Source organism: Triticum aestivum, chromosome 5B (genome assembly GCF_018294505.1).
Source record: "Triticum aestivum cultivar Chinese Spring chromosome 5B, IWGSC CS RefSeq v2.1, whole genome shotgun sequence".
Taxonomy (NCBI): domain Eukaryota; kingdom Viridiplantae; phylum Streptophyta; class Magnoliopsida; order Poales; family Poaceae; genus Triticum; species Triticum aestivum.
Genome location: NC_057807.1, coordinates 306,689,189 through 306,709,303, shown reverse-complemented (window position 1 = coordinate 306,709,303; position 20,115 = coordinate 306,689,189). Strand labels below are relative to the sequence as shown.

At 44.7% G+C, this 20,115-nt stretch overlaps 1 protein-coding gene across 1 annotated transcript; it reads left to right on the top strand.

Annotated features, from left to right (window-relative positions):
- Positions 1–15,393: 15,393 nt before the first annotated feature.
- Positions 15,394–18,952, top strand: LOC123116019 (uncharacterized). The gene is made up of 7 exons (XM_044537036.1): positions 15,394–15,555; positions 15,639–15,725; positions 16,032–16,241; positions 16,580–16,747; positions 17,141–17,191; positions 17,267–17,407; positions 18,524–18,952. The coding sequence occupies exons 1-7, from the start codon at positions 15,415–15,417 to the stop codon at positions 18,893–18,895; spliced, it is 1,170 nt and encodes a 389-aa protein (XP_044392971.1). The 5' UTR covers positions 15,394–15,414; the 3' UTR covers positions 18,896–18,952.
- Positions 18,953–20,115: the final 1,163 nt, after the last annotated feature.

Below are 20,115 nucleotides of genomic sequence, written 5' to 3'. Positions count from 1 at the left end.
ATCTAGTTGGTTAAGCTAAACGACAACTTGGAGAGTTGGAAGATAAAAGCTTACCTAACTTAGTTCGTTTCAAAGGGATATCTTTTTGTGTGTGTGTGTGTTGAAGAGAGATGATATCTCCATCGATTGGTCCTCGTGATTAGTTGTTGGATCTATTGCCTTGTCAAAACTTTGACATGAGTATGGGCTATCGTCAAGTTGAATCAGAACCAACGATGTTCGTAATGTTGTCTTACTCGTGGTTGTTTCCTTGAGCATACACCATTATATCTTTTGGGTCTGACCAATACCATCGCCTTGTCCACATAGCTGTGGAATTCCATCACTATGGAAACATGGATGAATTGTTGTTGAGACCATCGACAACATCTTTATCTCCTCCATAATTCATGATGAACATCAGGCTAGTGTTGGAAACTTCTATAAGCATTATCTTCATGTCCTGTTCATGAAGGATATGCTTGGATGAAAGAGGTGAATTCCTCTAATTCATGTGCAATTGGTGCAAGTTGTCGCCGTGAATTCGAGAAAGTTAGTTTTGCTTCCTCCGGAATCATCCCAAGTCAGTCATGCATGTGCGAAGTATTCTATGGTCTGATAGACTGATCATCTTCATTCCTTACGTATCCCTAGCACACTAAGCCACTGATTGATTTGTTCAGGGAGGAGAAGCTCCTTCTTAAGAATCATGACTTATGTTAGGACTTCGTTATCCTCGATGATGGTTCCCTACTAGAACTCGGTAGTGTTTTATTATAAGACTACTATGTGGTCATGCTTGTCTCAGACAACGTGTTCACATGTTTGTAGCAGAACCAGCTCATGTTTTGGAGCTTACTACCGTGGTTCATTTCCCGAGAATCTCGCAACGCCATCTCGTCGATTTGTGTTGCAAACTTTCATTTTTCCTTCTAGACTTGATGAGTCTGGAATATCCTGACACCAACCAGATCTGAATCTCAGGTAGTTATGATGGTTGGAACATTTCCCAAGAACTATAATATTGGTCCCTCGATAACCGGTAAAGTGGATGTCGTGGCCAACACATCCAGCCGGAAGACCTATTACTGTAGTATCTTGATTGAGAAAGTTGGCCACCTCCCCATAAGGATCTCGCAGGATTTACCTCCGTAGTTATTCCTTATGGATTCTTGAGCTCCCGAAGTCCGACCTGTTACTTGATGTTCTAGATACCAAACCATTTCAATGAATGGGTTACACTAGCACATCAAGGAGAACATTAGAAGCGGAGTGCTAAATGTCTCTCGGTCGATCTTCCAGATTTTGATTCCTTGGCCTCGCTAAGGTGAAATCTGAGAAAGTGTTATCTTCCTTTGCATCTGCATCCTCCATCACCATTCATCATGGTAGTATGTTGTGTTGCCAGGATCATTGACACGGATATTGGTAAAACCTTGATGAATATGGAAATGCCCAAGTTCTTGAGAGCACTCACAAGCGCTAGGTGTTATCATCGGCACTAACTGGGATTGCTCTCAGTTTCCTCGGTTATGCTATAACTTTTCAAACAGTGGACCCACCCTCTACTGTTGAGCTTCTCCCCAGTTACTAAAATTATCACTTGTGTTGTCTTCAACAAGGTAATCCACATCATCCATTCTAATCCAAGCATGTCATTCTACCGACCCCCTCTAAATGATCGCTCGAGAATTGCCTTAGGCTGGTATAAAGAGTTTCAATGATCTCTGAATCAAAGGTAATTCCTTAGCCACTTAAAGGGATATATCTAAGAGTCACCATCCCTAAGGTGTCTCGTTGTGGTATCATGGCAACTCAACTCCTCGCTATGTTGACAACCGTTCACCACCCTCTTAGGTGTGGAACTGTTGTCTACCTAGTGAACCCTCGTCATCTGTTCCACTCCGTCCCTCTAGATGTGTGCTTCGTGTCTCAGTTCGAGAGATGTTGTTATGTCTCATTCTGTGAGTTAATCCTGAGTTGTTCAATCTTCGAGAAGATCGATCCTTCTAAAGTCTCCTTCTTCTCTCATTGTCATGTTAGTTGGAGTTCTCAGAGCAAGACGACGAGACAAAGATGGTGATCGAATTAACGCCCTCAAGAAGTGCCACCTGGATCGTGAAGATTGCGTTAGTTGCGTTTTCCCCTTCATCTTACCCTACGCCTGAATCTCGGGACGAGATTCTTGTTTAGTGGGGGTGAGTTGTCACATCCCTAGCCTTGCTATGCACTTGGACTAGCTTGGTTGTTGCATCATGTCTAAATTTTATTAAGATTGAAATGGGGATGTCCAAACCCTAGCATTAAATCAACTCAACTAGGATGGATTAAAATCTTTTTCAACAAACCAAAAATGTCCCTAAGAAAAGTTCATGATTTCTGGTTAAGGTGGAAACCTCTGCCAAAAATGATGAATATATTCTTAGATCATTTTTGGATTTTTGAATTAAATCATAATGTAATTGAGTTTGGGCATTTAAATACTATAAATAATTTAAGTGCTCAAATAATTCTGAAACTAAATGTGGGTCACTGGAATAATCCAGAGAGAGTCCACAAATTATTTCAGGAGTTTACAAAATGGTTTAGCATTATTACTAAATCAAAACAGAGAAACAAAATAGAAAACAGAAAGAAAAACTGAAAAAGGAGAAAGGAACCCACCTGGCCCACCTGGCGGCCCACCTGGCCGGCCCAGCCCACTTACCTCCTCGCTCGTCGTCTTCCTCCTGCCAGTAGGCAGGAGTGAACACGCGCGCACCCGCGGAGCTCTCCACCTCCTGCTTCGCGCTGGAGGCCGCCCCTTTGTCCTAATCGGCGCCACGGAGACGCCCAACACCTTCGCCCTCACTTCCCCAACTCTCTGGTGCCTCTCCCCTCTCCCCCCCCGGACCTCTTCCCCTCCTCTACTCTCTCCGCGCGGCACCGCCGACACACCCGCTGCCGCCGACGAGCTACACCATGGCCGCAGCCACCCCCTCGCTCCCTCTCCGCATCCCTGAGCTCCGCCACGACCCCGTGGATCAACACACTCGACGCACGCGACCAGAAGAGGCCCCAGCCGACCGGAGCATCGTCGTCTTCACCTCCGGTGCCCGGAGATCGACTCCGCCGATTCGACGCGTCCAGAGCTTCCCCGACTTCGTCGTCTCCTCCGCTAGCCCCTCCGTGAGCTCTCCTACGTTTCCCCTCTCTCCCCGTTGGTTTCCTGCGTTGTAGCCGTGCTAGCCACCGTACCGAGCGCCGCCGTCCGCCATGGACGCCGGGCATGGCACTGACGTGCTGCTGCGCCCAGTCCGACGAGCCTAGCGAGCTCCTAGCTGCCCCAGGAGTCCGCATAGCCCCTCAGCCAGCCCCCTATCGCTTCGTAGCCTCGCTCCGCCCAAACCCGAGCTCCGGCAGCCGCCACGGGCTCCACTCCAGCGAGCTCCGGCCACCCCGCGCCTCCCGCGTGCCTCCTCTGGATGCGCGCGAGCAAGGGCAATCCTCTGGTGCCCTTGGCTTGGCCCAAAACCGCTCGTAGCGCCACTCCGGTGAGCTCCCGCCGCGGTTTTGGTCGTCGCCGGCCGAACTCCGGCGAAGTTGACGTGTCACTTAATTAGCGCTAATGACCCACTAACTAACCCCTCCTGTGACACCGACAGCTGGCCCAGCGCCTAATTAACTCCGGGTTTATTTTCTATTTAGATTAGTTTAACAAAGCGAGGCCCACAAGTCAGAGTTCACTGTGCTGACGTGTCCGTTGACCGGTCCCACCTGTCATACACCCAAACCAGCCTGAGACACTGACGTATGGGTCCCACACGTCAGGTTTGACTCTAGTCAACCCTGTTGACTTGCTGACGTCACGCAGGCATCATGCTGACGCAGTAAAGTATTTCTAGAATTAAAATAAATCAGAAATGATTTATTTATTCCAGAAAATATCCAAAACTTCTAAAATTCATATAAATTCAACCGTAGCTCAGATTGAAATAATTTATATATGAAAAATGATCAGAAAAATCCAATCTATCCATCTGTACCATTTTCATGCATGTTAGAACAACTTATAGCTGCTGTTTAGCACAAATCATATAAATGGCATTTGAATTTCACATATGGAGTTTGGATTTGAACTTAGGGTTCAAACCAACTTCATTTAACTTTGTTGCTAGCTGCATTAGCTCAAAACACCAGCATGTTGCCATGTCAAGATCATGCATCATAATGTGCATTGCATTGATTGTGTTTCCTCTCTGTTGCCGGTAATTGTTCCCTCTCGATAGACGTGGTTCCGACGATGAGTTCGATGACACCGATGAAGAACTATACTATCTTCAGAAGTGCCAGGCAAGCAAAACCCCCTTGTTCATTCCGATAAAATCCCACTCTCTCGCCCCTGCTCTCTTTTACTGCATTAGGACAACAACGACTTATTTGTTACTTGCTGCGGTAGCTAAACCCCTTTCCTCTGCATGACCTGTCATTGCCATAGTAAATAGATGAAACCCACTAGCATGAGTATGAGTTGTTTGAGCCCTGATGTGCCTACTCATACATGCTTGTTTGTCATGCCTGCTACTGCTTAGAGTTGAGTCGGGTCTGATTCATCGGAGATGAATCGGAGGTTTGTGAACATGTCCTACTGTTGAGAGCTAAGTGTGTGAACACGATTTGGTAAAGGTAGCGGTGAGAGTCCATGTAGGAGTACATGGTGGGTTGTCTCATTGCAGCCGTCCTCAGGAACTGAGTTCTGTGTTTGTGATCCATGAACAGTTACTACCACGCATTGGAATGCTTAAGTGCCCCTCTCGACTTATTAATCAACCTGATCTCTGTCCAGGAGTTGCAACTAGTTTCTGGTGTTTGTAGGTAGTGTTAGTAGTCTACCAAGTGGCACCCGGTACAGGTGAGCTTGGGACAGACTAGGCACAATGGCACGGTGTACCAAGTGGCACCTGGATGGTGGGCTTGGGAACCCGGCTCACATCGTTTGGGGCCGTGAGCGACACCCCGGCCGGATCTCCTTGCGGATGGAACCCGAATAGGCGATAAACCTGGACGAGAGACTTGTGTGGTTAGTCAGGTCGTGGCCGACTCCCTCGCCAGGCTTCCGCTTGAAGGTTGCCGAGATACACGAGGTGTACATGGCAGTAAGTGGCGAGAGCGTGTGTGAAGAAGTACCCCCCTGCAGGGTTAACATTATCTATCCGAATAGCCGTGTCCGCTGAAAAGGACTTCTGGGTTGCCTGTACAGTTCATAGACAAGTGAAAGTGGATACTCTAAAATACGCAAGATAAGCGTGAGTGCTATGGATGGCATTCTCGTAGGGAGATGGGAGCGGATCCATAGTGGTGTATTGATATGGTGAATATGTGGACTCGTGTGCGCCACCTCAAAAGAGTTACTTGCAGTCGTAGTTCAGGATAGCCACCGAGTCAAAGCTGGCTTGCTGCAGTTAAACCCCACCACCCCTTGTTGATAATGATGCATATGTAGTTAGATCTGATGTAAGTCTTGCTGGGTACATTTGTACTCACGTTGCTTAATTTATGTTTTTGCAGAGAGACTTCAGTCTCGCTAGTAGTACCGCGTGGACTTCGACGTTTAGCTTGTTACCTCAGCTACGATCTTGTGCCCTCGGCAGGATCTGGTAGATAGTCAGGCTTCTCAGCCTTTTTCTTTTGTAGATGTTTGTACTCAGACATGTTAAGCTTCCGCTTGTGCTTGACTTGTTTGCTCTGAATGTTGGGTCATGAGACCCATGATTGTAATATCTCGCTCCTCGGAGTCTATTGAATAAAATGCTTGAGTTGTAGAGTCATGTTGTTTGCCATGTTTTATTTGCACATATCGAGCATATTGTGTGTATGTTATTGAAATGCTTGGTATGTGTGGGATCTGACTATCTAGTTGTTTATCCTTAGTAGCCTCTCTTACCGGGAAATGTCTCCTTGTGTTTCCACTGAGCCATGGTAGCTTGCTACTGCTCCGGAACACTTAAGCTGACCGACATGTGTCCTTCTTTGTTCCTATGTCTGTCCCCTCGGGGAAATGTCATGCGATGAATTCTGGAGTCCTGTTAGCCCGCTACAGCCCGGTTCACCGGAGTCCTGCTAGCCCAGTGCTACAGCCTAGATTCACTCGCTGATGACCGACACGTTCGTTATTGGGTCATGTATGCCTGTCCCTGTAAGTTAGTGCCACTTTGGGTTTACGACTAGCCATGTCAGCCCGGGTTCTTTGTCATATGGATGCTAGCGGCACTATCATATACGTGAGCCAAAAGGCGCAAACGGTCCCGGGCCAGGTAAGGTGGCACCCGTGGGAATACCGTGCATGAGGCCGCAAAGTGATATGATGTGTTACATGCTAGATCGGTGTGACTTAGGATCGGGGTCCTAACATTCTTGCTCCAGCCGCCCAAACCAGCGCTGGTTGTGTCGCCTGCTCCTGCCTCCCGGGGCTGACACTGCTGCCGCGCATGCCTCACCGCCCTACTCTACTCCAACCTCTAGCCAGGTCATTCCTCTACTCACCCACAACCCCTGTTATTCTATGGCGACGGCAGCCTCACACCGCAGCCGAACCAGTCAACCCTCGTACTCCTCTCCGCGTGGGCATCCACTACCGCGTCTTCCCCGGCTCCGCATCGTCCCCTTTCTAGGCCTCGCCACCTGAGAGCAGGGACCCACCAGACGGGACACCGTATTTCACGAAAAAAACGTTTCCCCCCTGACTGCTGAGACCCACCTGCTATATCTTCGCACACAAGGAAGTGCCTCCTTATTATGCAAAAAAAACCGAATACTCCCCCTGCTAGCTGGGACCCACCATAGTGGGAGGCTGACTTGTCGGCCTACTAAGTTGAGGCGGACGGAGGATATTGTCAACTTAGTCAATATGAATGATTCTAGCTCCAGTGACCGTACAATGTCCATCTAACGGCCGTAGTGCTTCTTCAACCTCTGGTCTTCTTGCTCGAGCCGCCCAAACCAGCATCGGTCGTGCTGCCTGCTCCTGCCTCCGGTGGCCGGCCTGCTGCCACACAGACTTGACCGCCCCACCCTACTCCAATATCTAGCCAGACCATCCCTCTACTCATCCACAACCTGTTATTCTGCGGCGACAACAGCCTCACACCGCAGCTGAACCCGTCAGCCCTCATACTCCTCTCTGCGTGGGCATCCACTGTCGTGTCTTCCTCGGCTCCGAGTCGTCCCCTTCCTAGGCCTCGCTGTCGTCCACCGCCTTGGTGCTCTCGGTGCGGCGTGGTCAATGTGGTCAAGGAACAACTTCCATCGAAAGAGTACTATACATGGAGAGGCTGACAGCTGGGTCCACGGCCGCAGCAATGAAGTGCAACCTTATTACACGTAAAATAATTATTCCTCCACGTGACAGCGGGGACCCACCGGACGGGCCACCGTATTTCAATAAAAAAATATGATTCTCCCCCTGATAGCTGGGACCCACCAGCTATATATTCGCACGCAAGGAAGTGCCTCCTTACCTCCCTGAGAGTTGGGACCCACCCGGTCGAACTGTACATAGGGTTGTCTGTCTGGTCGCAAACGTGTACGTACATACTGGTCGATCGGTTTGTCTGCAGGCTGTAGCGATGAACCATGGCCAAGTAAGGAAGGGCACGTGTCGTAGTAGAGGCGCATATGTAGCATGTCACGCGGCCCCGTCTATATCGTGTACACATATGTATAGCCAGGGTGCAAGAAAGTAAATATGGCCACGTACGTATATACGGGCGGGGTCTCAAACGCCTACTCACGCATACGTACGGCCAGGGCTCGTGTACATGGAGAGGCAGCGGAGAGCAGCGACGGCGTCCTATTCATTGGCAGCCAACCGGCTGGGTCGGAACGGAGAAACTGCGTTATCGTGTTCATCGGGGGGCAACGGAATGCGTTGTGTTCATCGGGAGCCAATCGGCTTGGACGGAATAGCCGAAACGAGGCCTAGCATACCGCAGAATGGAGGAAACAACCTTTTGTTCGACCGCCTACGATCGAAACAGGATCCTGTTCACCGGGAGGGGTGCGGTGTACTGCAAAACGAAGGAAACGAACTTCTCTTCGAACTCCTACGGTCGAAACGGGGTGCCGTTGATCGGGAGGGGTGTGGCGTACCACAAAACGGAGGAAACAGACTTCTCTTCGACCTCCCACGGTCGAAATGGGGGTCCTGTTCATCGGGAGGGGTGTGGCGTACCGCAAAACGGGACTCCATGGATTACTGTTTATCCATCGTCTACTGCCTCGCTCCAGCGTCCACGGGCTACTGTTCATCCACCGTCGACCTCTTCCAGCCTCCACCTGCGACTGTTCATCCATGGCGTCTCCCTCCTGCCTCCACTAGCTATTGTTCATCCACGGGCTCCTGTTCATCCAGCCTCCACCGGCTACTATTCAACCACACCTCCACGGACTACTATTCATCCAGCCCTCCACCGGCTATTGTTTAACCAGCCTTCCACGGGGTCCTGTTCATCCACCCTCAACCGGCTCGATCGGGGTCGTGTTCATCCAGCGGCAATGACCTCTACCCCCACGGGGTCCTGTTCATCCAACCCCCACCAGGAATTGTTCATCCAACCCCCAACAACGCTCACTGTTCATCAAGAGGCAGCAGTAGTGAAGGAATCACTCGATCGGGTTTAGTTAACAGCCAGGGACCGATCGATCGCTTGGGTTCAGTAACGCGTAGCCAGTGCAATCGCTCGGGCTCAGTAGACGAATGCCTCACTCGGGTTCAGTTAGAGCCCAACGCCTCGCACCCACACATGTACTGTACGAGAGAAATGTGCAATCCCTCCGTGCAACGCTCGGCCCCGGCCACCCACCGTAACCGGGAACTCCCTGATATTTTTCTCGCTCTCGCTTCTACCATGGTTTTTTCCGTCATGGATGACCCAAAGAATGTCATGCAGCTGCATCTCCGGCCCGCCCAGGATGAAAAACCCATTTTCTGTCATGATTTTTTGTCATAGAAGTAGGAGCCCATCACATCTATGATGATACCGGGTTTTGTCATAATTATCATCATAGAAGTGTCGTAAGCATGACAGAAAAAAAATTCGATCGGCCCAAAATATCACAGATGTGTCTTTTTTGTAGTGTATAAACCGACATATAGTTGAACAGTGGAACGCGGTAATATGTTTGAAGCTGGAGGCAAGGTGGCAAGTTGATGATCTTCGCCACACTCATTATATATCCTTGACGTTTATAACGCGATGTGAATCATCAGAAAGTTGATGCTGACCTCGGTGGGTTATAAACGACCCTGCATGATTTGTGTTAGTCATCCGACCAGTGGTTCATCCCAGCTGGTTGTTGAAGTTTAAACAAACTGTACTGACGGCAACTTGTACGCCTATCCATTGAACAGTGAGCAGGTATGGTCCCGATAAGTCGATATAGACCGGGCCGCAGGGGTGGCGGCTTGCACGCGTCCATTCACCGGGTAATGTGGCACGGACAAACGCCGTTGCTACCACATGATCCGTACTCGTGGTATAAACCACATTTGTATTGAATAACTGTCCTGCATATAAAAATATATCGATCAAAGTAATTGTTCTTTGATGAAAACAATGTGTGTTAATAAAATAAACTTGGATGGATATCATCTCATGCATTAGGATGAGATATGGATTGATCCGCTAGATGTCCGATTGATCAGACTTGTAGTAGTATTTTTTGGTGCATATCAATCCGCTTTTTGTTTGCACTCCTATGTGTTGGAACAGATCAAACCAGAGAGACGGCGGGTCCGCGCGTGTCTTTCGGCCAGCGTGACACGGATAGGCATCGACCGCGTGGGATGCGAGCTTTGTACTTTTCATCAATCAGTACTACTTGTAGTAGCTATCTCCTGGTGGTTTTCTTTTTTGTTTTCTCCTTCACGTCGCTGGCTCCAGAGTCCACCAAACCTTGAATCTTGTACCAAGGAATTGTATTTTATAGCAGCTTGATTTTGGACTTGTAGCTATTATAATCCGGCATGACCGCATGGATGGAATGAGCCTGTGCTCATACTTGATTTGCCGTAACCGCTGCAGCTATGAGACATCTGCAGCAATGTGTAAGACACAGCCATTGCAGGACCTTACGCATCATAGCGCTGCAGCGGCGAGGCGAGTTGCAGGGACAGGGGCACCGTGACGTGAGAAGGCCAGCGGGCGGCTCGACGCGGCAGAGTAAGGCGGTCGTAGAGGTAACCCGTGGCGATGGAGAGAGCAGCAAACAGCCGGCGTGGACCCGAGGCGGGCAGAGCCGTGCAGGAGGAGGTGTAGGCGGCCCGGCCGAGGAGGCTCAGCGGCTGCAACTGCTGTGGCCGCTCGATTCATATTGCTTGATTTATATTGATGATGATGACGATTTCCATTACAAGGCCGAGGTTTCGCTACCTCTATCTCGAGAGCATATACTTTGATCTTGTTTAAAACCTGTTTATTGAGACGTCTAAAAAACTTGACCTTCTTGGGGTGCCCCGCCCCTCCTTATATAAGTTAAAGAAGCGGATTACATGTAGAATCCAAATCAGATTAAACTTTAACTATTCTAACTTCTCACCGTGGGCTTCTTAACGTCTTGGTCTTCTCTCCGTGGGCTTCTTAACATCTTGGGCTTCTTAATCCCAGACGACTCATCTCTGAGACTCATCTCTGTGACTCCATGCATCTGCCGGGTCACAATCCGTCTGCCGGGTCATAACTGTCTGCCGGGTCTCACCTGCCGTGTTAGGATTTGAGATGACTTAATGTCAGGGTGACTTTAAATCCAGAGATGACTTAAGCCTTAGGGCGGCTTATCCTTATGAGCCGGGTCTTGGTCATGGGGAATATCCCCAACAAGGTTCCTCCTTGGGCCCTTTATAGGTGATAACTATTTCTTCATTATAAAAATTCCTATAAAGGTATTCTCGTGAGTAAAATGCACGCATCGTCCTGCAAATTGGTGGCGATGTCCACAACCGTCCTGGAACTTGCAAACGACCTCAATACGGTCCTGGAAGATGGAAATACGGTGGCAATACGGTCCTTCAAGTTGGGGAACTGGTCCTGGGATACATATGTGCATACAAATCGCATACGCCAGGACCTCCACGTCAGCAGAGGAAAAAAAAAGGGTTCGTGTTGCTCAGCGTGTGCTCGCCCATACATCCGAGAGCTAGTTTATTTTTACCGGCACGTCTATAGCGAACGATGTAAACACTGTAGCGAAATATATATTTAATTTTTCCCTCCTTTATATATATTTCCAAAATTTCAAAAATTGTTCACGAATTCAAAAAAATCAAAATTTAAAAATCTATTCACGTATTTGAAAAAATGTTCAAGAATTCAAAAGATGTTCATGGATTTGGAGAAATGTTCACGGATTCAAAAAATTATTCATGAATTCAAAAAATTGTTCATGATTTCAAAAATTGTACAAGTTGGCCGACTCCGTGTTCGCGCTCGGCAGTGCTCCGCGCCCATCAGTCGGCCGACTCCGTGTCCGTGCCCACCCGCCAGCGGACCCCGCGCCCGCGCCAGGCAGCGCTCCGGGCCCACCAGCCAACGGACGCCGCGTCCTCGCCAGGTAACCTTGCCATTTTCTCGATTCCCGTTGAGAAAACAATCAATTGACCATTTTAGGACCTATTCTTCAGAACATAGAGGTATCGAAGATCTAGAAACAATGTGATGACTCCTGTTTGATCCTTCTCCGATGAAATGAATGAATTACCACGCTTTCAGATTGAACCAACATGGTGCCCACGGTAACTCCTCCACCCGTACTGTTTGCTTTCGTGGGGCTTTGCTGCGCTTTGGATCTTATCAGGTCATAACCACCTTCGGTTCTAGACTCCGGCACTTCCCCTAGCTGTGGCACTTTCACTGCCGCCTACTCCTACTATTGGGTCGGTTGCGGTTGGTGTTTTGATTCAAAAGTGGAGAATAGATTGTTCACTGTGAAGGAAATCAGAAATCTACATACAATGGTCAAGATGTAAGCTCAAGTTAAGTGGACGGGTCCAAAGAAATCAGAAATTAGAAATTTCTACTTCTTTTATCTTCCTTACTGCTCCTTATGTCATTTCTCATTTCTTTTTGACGCCCTGCGCGAAGTCCGATGACTGGTGGGTGCGGAGCGCTATCGGGCGAGGACGCGGCGTCCGTTGGCTGGTGGGCCCGGAGCGCTGGCCGGCACGGACGCGGGGTCCGCTATTGTGGGCGCGGACGCGGAGTCGGCCGACTGATGGGCGCGGAGCGCTGCCGAACGCGGATGCGGAGTCGGCCGGCTTGTACAATTTTTGAATCATGAACATTTTTTTGAATTCATGAATCATTTTTTGAATCCGTGAACATTTCTCCAAATCCATGAACATCTTTTGAATTCCTGAACATTTTTACAAATACATGAACAAATTTTCAAATTTTGGACTTTTTTGAATTCGTGAACAATTTTTGAATTTTGGAAATATATATAAAGGAGGGGAAAAAATAAATATATATTTCGCTACAGTGTTCGCATCATTCGCTATAGACGTGCCCGTAAAAATAAACTAGCTCTCGGATGTATGGGCCGGCTCACCCAGGTAGATGTGCGGGCGAGCACACGCTAAGCGACGTGAACCTTCTTTTTCCTCTGCTGACGTGGAAGTCCTGGCGTATGCGATTTGTATGCACATATGCATCCCAGGACCAGTTCCCCGATTTGAAGGACTGTATTGCCACCGTATTTCCAACTTCCAGAACTGTATTGAGGCCGTTTGCAAGTTCCAGGACGGTTGTGGACATCGCCACCAGACCATGCATGCATTTTACTCTATTCTCGTAGTCTTTCTTTAAGCACACGATCTAGCCCAATATTACCTATAGAAAATTGATCACCTTGTTCGGGAATTTTATCAATCAAGATAGGTGGGGGAACCTTTTTTCTAAGATTCTCATTGTAAGTAGTATAGTGTGTTTACTGTAATTTCCTTATCTTTTCTTGATCATAAAGAATTTCTTCAATAGGAGAACACTCACTACTTATTCTATAGTAAGCAAATATTTCTCTTGCGTCTTTCATAATGCGACCAAGTTCATGAACTAAAAGTATCGTGGTTAGACGCTTAACATAAAGATCATGAATATTGGGAAAATTTTGAGGAATAACCATTATATAGAAGGATGGACGTGCACACATTGTCTCTCCGATTCAGCTATAAGAAAAGATATGGCATCCGCAAGACTAGTAGTTCTAGCAAGAATAGATCCTCCTATCATAGGTACGAGCCTGCATAAGTAAAGAAATCCTGGATAACACCTTTTCCAATAATACTACCACTACCTATAAGGAGTTTTTTTGTATCCATAATAGTGGATTCTTCTTTATTATTAGTATCATCATCAGCAAGATTCTCAAGTGTCTCTTTATTAGCAAATTCATCAAAGCTTCTTTTAGTCTTTTTTTCATTTTCCATTAAATTTAAAAGTATAGCTTGATGATCATAAGATTCCGCACTAGTGGTGAGCATCATTAACTTCTCAAACTCAGACATAATAGCAACTTCGAGCAAACAAGCAAAAAATATATTTTTTGTTTTTGATTATTTTTAGAGAAGTGGAGGGAGATAAAAATGGGAAGGCGAATAAAAGCAAATAAAAATAGATCAAGCAAATGATAATTTGCATGAAGGAACCTGTAGGTATTTGATGTTGTCTCCCCGGTAACGGCGCCAGAAATTCTTTCTACTACATGTGAGCTACGTTGGGATTTTTCTCAAAGAGGAAGGGTGATATAGTAGTGGATAGTATTTCCCTCAGTGAGAACCAAGGTTATAGAACCAATAGGAGAACCACACAAATGCCTAATAAACAGTAACTGGACACAAAAGAGAAAATATTTGCACCCAACGCGGGCAAGAGGGTTGTCAATCCCCTTATATTCGTTAATTGCAATGTCAAATATGGTAATGGTAGATAGGTAAATTGCAAAATAAAATAAAAGAGAGATAATTGCAGCAAGGTATTTTTAGTTTTTGCAATATGATTAAAACAGACCCGGGGGCCATAGTTTTCACTAGAGGCATCTCTGTCACAAAGATAACATACAGTGGGTACACAAATTACTGTTGGGCAATTGATAGAAGCGCATAGTTCTGGCGTTATTCATGGCAATGATCACATATACAGGCACATATATTGTCATTCGTGCTTTGAGATGACATGGACACAATCTTGAGTAGTTCGTTGTTCCGAGGTGTCATATCCTCGTCGCCCCCACCCCAAATGAACATCGAGATATATCTTATGTCCACCTGCTTACCTCGGTTATTTATTTATTCAAGCCTTTTTCATATGTGTTTGTTTAGCTTGTGCTTTAGCTTGTATCATCATATTAGTTGTTTCCACCTAGTTGCATTTAGGAGAACTCTACTTATCAATAATTATCTTGAAAATTCTATTTAAATTTCTTTAGCATAAGCCTATTCATCCCTTCCGGGTCATCACCCCGATCCTTCAGTTGGTCAAGTTTCTTGCTATCTCAAAAATGTTAAATAAATAGAAGACATGATACACATTCACGAGCACATGAGAATTCTTGTGGGTCATTAATATGTAATAATTGTGCTTATATATATATATATATATATATATATATATAGAGAGAGAGAGAGAGAGAGAGGACAAATGTTTCCTACAAACAGTGGTAGTTATCACCACTTGCGTTTTGTATGTTGTATGTAGTATCTGTCGAAATAGAAAGTATGTACGTGTAGTATGTAGTATATAACAATGATTAGGTAGTATATATACTAACTTTTAGGTAGTATATACCATGTTTTGAGTATGCTTTTTTTACGTACAAATATGTACGTATTTCACAAATATAACAAAAACTATGGGCTCATATGTAATTTTTTTCATGTAACTTGCTTTAAAATATCTTAGATATAATATATAAATATATTTAAAATGATAAAGTAATATATAGTACCACATGGTAGTATATGAGACATATAGGGAAAATTATAGGGTAACTACCACCGGGTGGTAGGATGGATTTTCCCTATGTGTGTGTGTGTGTGTGTGTGTGTGTGTGTGTGGTTCCATCAAAACATATCTATATATATTAATGACAATATATCAATGTCGTGCCACGACAATTTATATATGGATAATTATTTCCAAATAAGCACAATTATTACAATATATATGTATATATAGATAGATAATAATGTTGTGCCATTTATGCATACATATTAATAAAAATATGCACGGCATTGATTTTATTGATGAGGTCATTAATGTGCAATAGTTTTCATTAGATAGCAACGGAACATTCTAGATTTTTGTGTATCCTAGAAATAAATGGCACACATGCATATATACACACATACGGTGCTTGAGTTTCTTTCTGGAGGAAACAGAAACAGTAGAGTCCAATTGTTCAAAAATGAAAATTCTCGGGGAACAAAGAAAGACTTTGTTTCTCCTATGTTTTATTGCAGTTTGTGGCGTAGTAGCCAAGGAAAATAGAAAAGGAGGTAGGCCTAATGGAGGAAAGCGCCATTGGGCAATATATAAGACAATCCAGGTTTTATACTCTTATTGCTATTCTCATATTTGTTGTTTGAGTAAACCATTTTGAGATAACCATGAACCGTTTCACCTTTGTAGACAGAAGATGGTGACATTTTTGATTGCATAGATATCAAATCTCAGCCGGCATTCGACCACCCACTTCTTAGAAACCATTCAATACAGGTATATGAGTTACTCCCTGCGTTCATTGAACTAAAACCACGACACTTATTTTGAACAGAGGGAGTAGTATGTAGGTATGCATTTTTACAGTTAAGTAATCTTGTATTCCATGCTTTTCTTACCCAATATCCAGTCTTGCTTCGGTAATAAACAATAGATTTGCACACATGAACAAGAAATAATGTAATCAACATTGATTTATGGTAGTGAATTATTCTACATTCATGTAAGGATGTTGGTTTGTATGTATCAAACTAACAGCGATTTTTTTAGGGGAACTAACAAACAACTTTGACTTGCATGCAGATGGAACCAAGCTCACATCCTATTGGACTCGATGGCAACTCGATACCAGATACAACATTAGAGTCTAGTACCCATTTGGTTTCGTGTCCCTTGGGAACAATTCCAATATGGAGAAGTGAGCAACACTATCCTATAGTTGACATTAAGGAACTAACTCAACAAATATACACAAGGAATATTACTCGGAATAATAAGAATAACACCACTTCGGTAATGTTTTTGCTATCCTTATTTAACAAAGACATTCTCGTGTGTGTGTGTGTGTGGTGGTGGGGGGGGGGGGGGATATTGCGTTCAACTCTGATCGATATGAAGTCCCTTTTCGTCATTTTTTTTACATGATACTTCCTCCGTCCCGAATTACTTGTCGCAAAAATGGATAGAAATCGATGTATCTATAACTAAAAATACGTTTAGATACATTCATTTTTGCGACAAGTAATTCAGGATGGAGGGAATATAAATTTACCTCACTCACCCATGCATGTGTCTGCAACTGCAAGTTTGCTACCATTATTTTGGTCTAACTTTATAATAGAAATGTTCAGTTGGCAGGTCTTAGCAGAGGCCAAGACATCTATGGAACTACCGTATCAATAAATGTCTATGACCCAGAAGTATATGGTACCCAAGATAAATCTGGAGGGCTTACAACTATAATAAGTGGTTATTCTTTTGATAGGGAGCATACCAATGCTGTTGGAGTGGGCTTGTTTGTAAGTAAATTTTGTGTAACTGAAAAACTGTTTTTTGTTCATTTAAAAATGCATGTATGTTGAATCGACAGTTTATACGACTATAATCAGATTTGCTTATTTTTGTGCATTCCCCCCCCCCCCCCCCCCATCAAATTGTTGTATACGTGCATGCAAACTATATCCTTCTTCTTAAGTTTTACAGTAAGGATGGTATACATTTTATAGTATGTAGATGTTGGTAATCCATCACGTGACACACTGATATGTTTGCGCATGTGTGCCTTTTAGTAAAATACGAGCTTATCTGCTTGTTTGAGATACATTCCACATGACAACTCATGGTCTCTATTTTGTTCTAAGTTTGGCAAGATAAATTCCACATCACAATTGATATTTTCTATTTTGTTTTAGGTTTGGCAAAGTAACGGAGGTGACAAGGCTGCTAGATTTCATATTTTCTATGTAAGCAGTAAGTTTAATTATGTATGTCAGAATTCTGATAAATGTTATGGAAACTTACATGATTTCGCTCTATAGGACAATGGACAAAAACAATGCTTTGATCTAAAATGCCCCGGATTTATACATACGAGTCCAAATATACCTTTAGGGGGGAAATTATCGCCAATCTCGAAGTACGATGGGCCACAAGCTCATATGAACACTTTTGTTTATCAGGTATTAATTTTACCCACAGTATAAACAACCTACTATGGTTTTTTCAATTGTGTATTTGGTAACAACTAACAAAAGATTAGTGCTTAGCAGTCTTTTTATTTTATCTTTCTTTTTGAATATTATTTTTATCCCCTTTTGTTGATATTTTTGTTGATTTTCTCTCATAGCGTGAGTTAGACTGTTATTTAATAATTAAAATATTGGAATATTGAAATACCTTGATTTTATGGTCAAGACCATCAAGAAAACCTAGGGTTAGGCAGTGACACGTGCCAATATAATTATCAATTTCACAAATCACCCCTAAATAAATTATATATTTCCTAGTTTGCATGCCAACTATCGCTCGTGGATACCAGTGTTCCCCGTGCTCGTCCACCTTCAGCACGTAGTTACCTCTCTACATTATCAAGAAATCTCTAATGTTGTAATGGTGGGTTTTGCATAAAACTAAAAGGCTTAACGCACATGTTTTCATAAAACTATGATAAGGCAGGGAGAACATGGAATCGATGAGAGATTGACGTATTATGAATAACTGGGCTTGCCATGAATCTTCTTTTGTATTTTTTATTTGCAAAATGTTAGAAAAACACACACACACACACACACACACACAGAGAGAGAGAGGTGTTAATAGTTCACACTACATTGACGAAAAAATAATACTACAACTACAAATTATCTTATTATCTTCTCACCAAAAAGGAAAGTTCCTAGAATCATTTATTTTTCCGTGGTATAATTCTTGACTTAGATTTACCATCGGGACTAGGAAAGTTACATGTTTTATAGTTCGGTTGTGCAATTACATGGTTTTAATGGCATGTTGTGTTTTATAAAGCTCAATTTACTGAGGGAAGTATGAAATAATTTTAAAATCCAAACTTTTTTATAATGTCTCATAGTAAGGATTTTCTTGCCCCAACATTCTCGTAGACAATTCTAATATATATTAACGGCGGTCAATCTCGATTCATATAAATATCTTCAGTACCAATACTTTTGTCACCCACTCTTCAACATCAATGAGCTTTATTTGTATATATGCTTCTGTATGTACTTTCATATGTTCTTTTTGTTTAACTTCTCGGGTTGGTACTTTTCGTTTGTTAGGATACAAATTCAAACTGGTGGGTAAAATTCGGCAGGGAGAGCACTGTAGTCGGATATTGGCCAGGTGAACTCTTCGGTTACCTAAAATCGAAGGGTACTGTTGGCTACTGGGGTGGTTTGGTTGAAGGTCCTACAATTAAATATAAGCCACCACCCATGGGTAGCGGACACCCTGCTTCAGAGGGAGATGGTAAAGCAGCCTATGTGAAGAACATCAAAATTGTGACAAGAGATCATCAGCTCGTGACTCCAATGTCTCGCGAGTTTGACGTGGCCGTAGAAAATCCGAAGTGCTACTCGGTTGCTCACAAATCAGACCAAGATGGTGGAGTACATGCAAATTGGGGTGGTTCCGGGGATTGCACCCTTTGAATGTAACAACATTTGAAAAAATAATATTAATAAAGTGTTTTTATGCAAAATAATTTTAATAAAGTGTTGTACAGCGTGCTGCTTTCATGTCATACTTGAGATGAGTATTGCCTCAGTTTGTGTTTTTATCGGCTAATGTTTGGGTTCAAAACTTGCTACACCTCTCATCTTTGTTCTCTAAAATGAAAATATTTTTGCGATCTAGAACATGTCAATTGTGACGATTAGATCAGAATTCCGAGGGTACGGTCAGTTCCTAGTGTTAGACTTAGAGATAACTTTGTGTTGTAATCTCAACAAACTCTCTCTCCCTCTCGTTCAACTTTCTATCTCTGTAAACGACAGCCGTATCCTAGCGATAGGAAATCTTGTACGCCACGGCAGTGGCTTTCTGCCTCCATCAATATATACCCGCGGCTCCCTTACGAGGGAGTAGGAACGCTTCCATCTGACATGGTATACAGAGTCATCATCTTTCCATCTATCTAGCCAGAAGCTCCACCGATCGCCAGAAAAACCATCCTATCGATCACCCAAGCAGATCGCCATGTCTTCCTCCTCGGCCCCGGTCTCCCTCAACCTCAGAGCCCCTCCCGCCGAGAAGCTCACCAAGGGAAACTTTCTCTTGTGGAAGGCACAAGTGATGCCAGGCCTACGAGGAGCGCAGGTCACCGGCCTCCTGGATGGACCCGATGCAGCGCTCCCGAAGATGGTGGAGCAGCAGCAGACGGACAAGACAACGCGCATGGTGCCTAACCCCTTATATGCGCCATGGTTGTCCAAGGACCAGCAAGTCCTCAGCCATCTCCTGAACTCTGTCAAAGGAGATCCTCGCCCAAGTTGTGAGTAAAGAAAACACCCTTGATCTATGGACTGCTATTACCACCATGTTTGCCTCGCAGTCTCAATCTCGGATCACAAATCTGAGAATCGCCATCACCACCACCAAGAAGGGCTCTATGTCAAGCACCTCATTCATCGCCCGGATGAAGAATATGGGGGATGAACTTGCTGCAGCAGGCTGCCCCGTCTCTGACCCAGAGATGGTGGACTATGTCCTTGCCGGACTGGATAGGGACTATGCTCCGGTTGTGGCAGCCATTGGCGCCGTCAAGACTTCCATCACCGTCGATGATCTCTTCGCTCAGATCGCCGCCTTCGACCAGCGGATGGAGATGCTGGGTGATGGCTCCGACGCCGGCTTCAACACCTCCATGAAC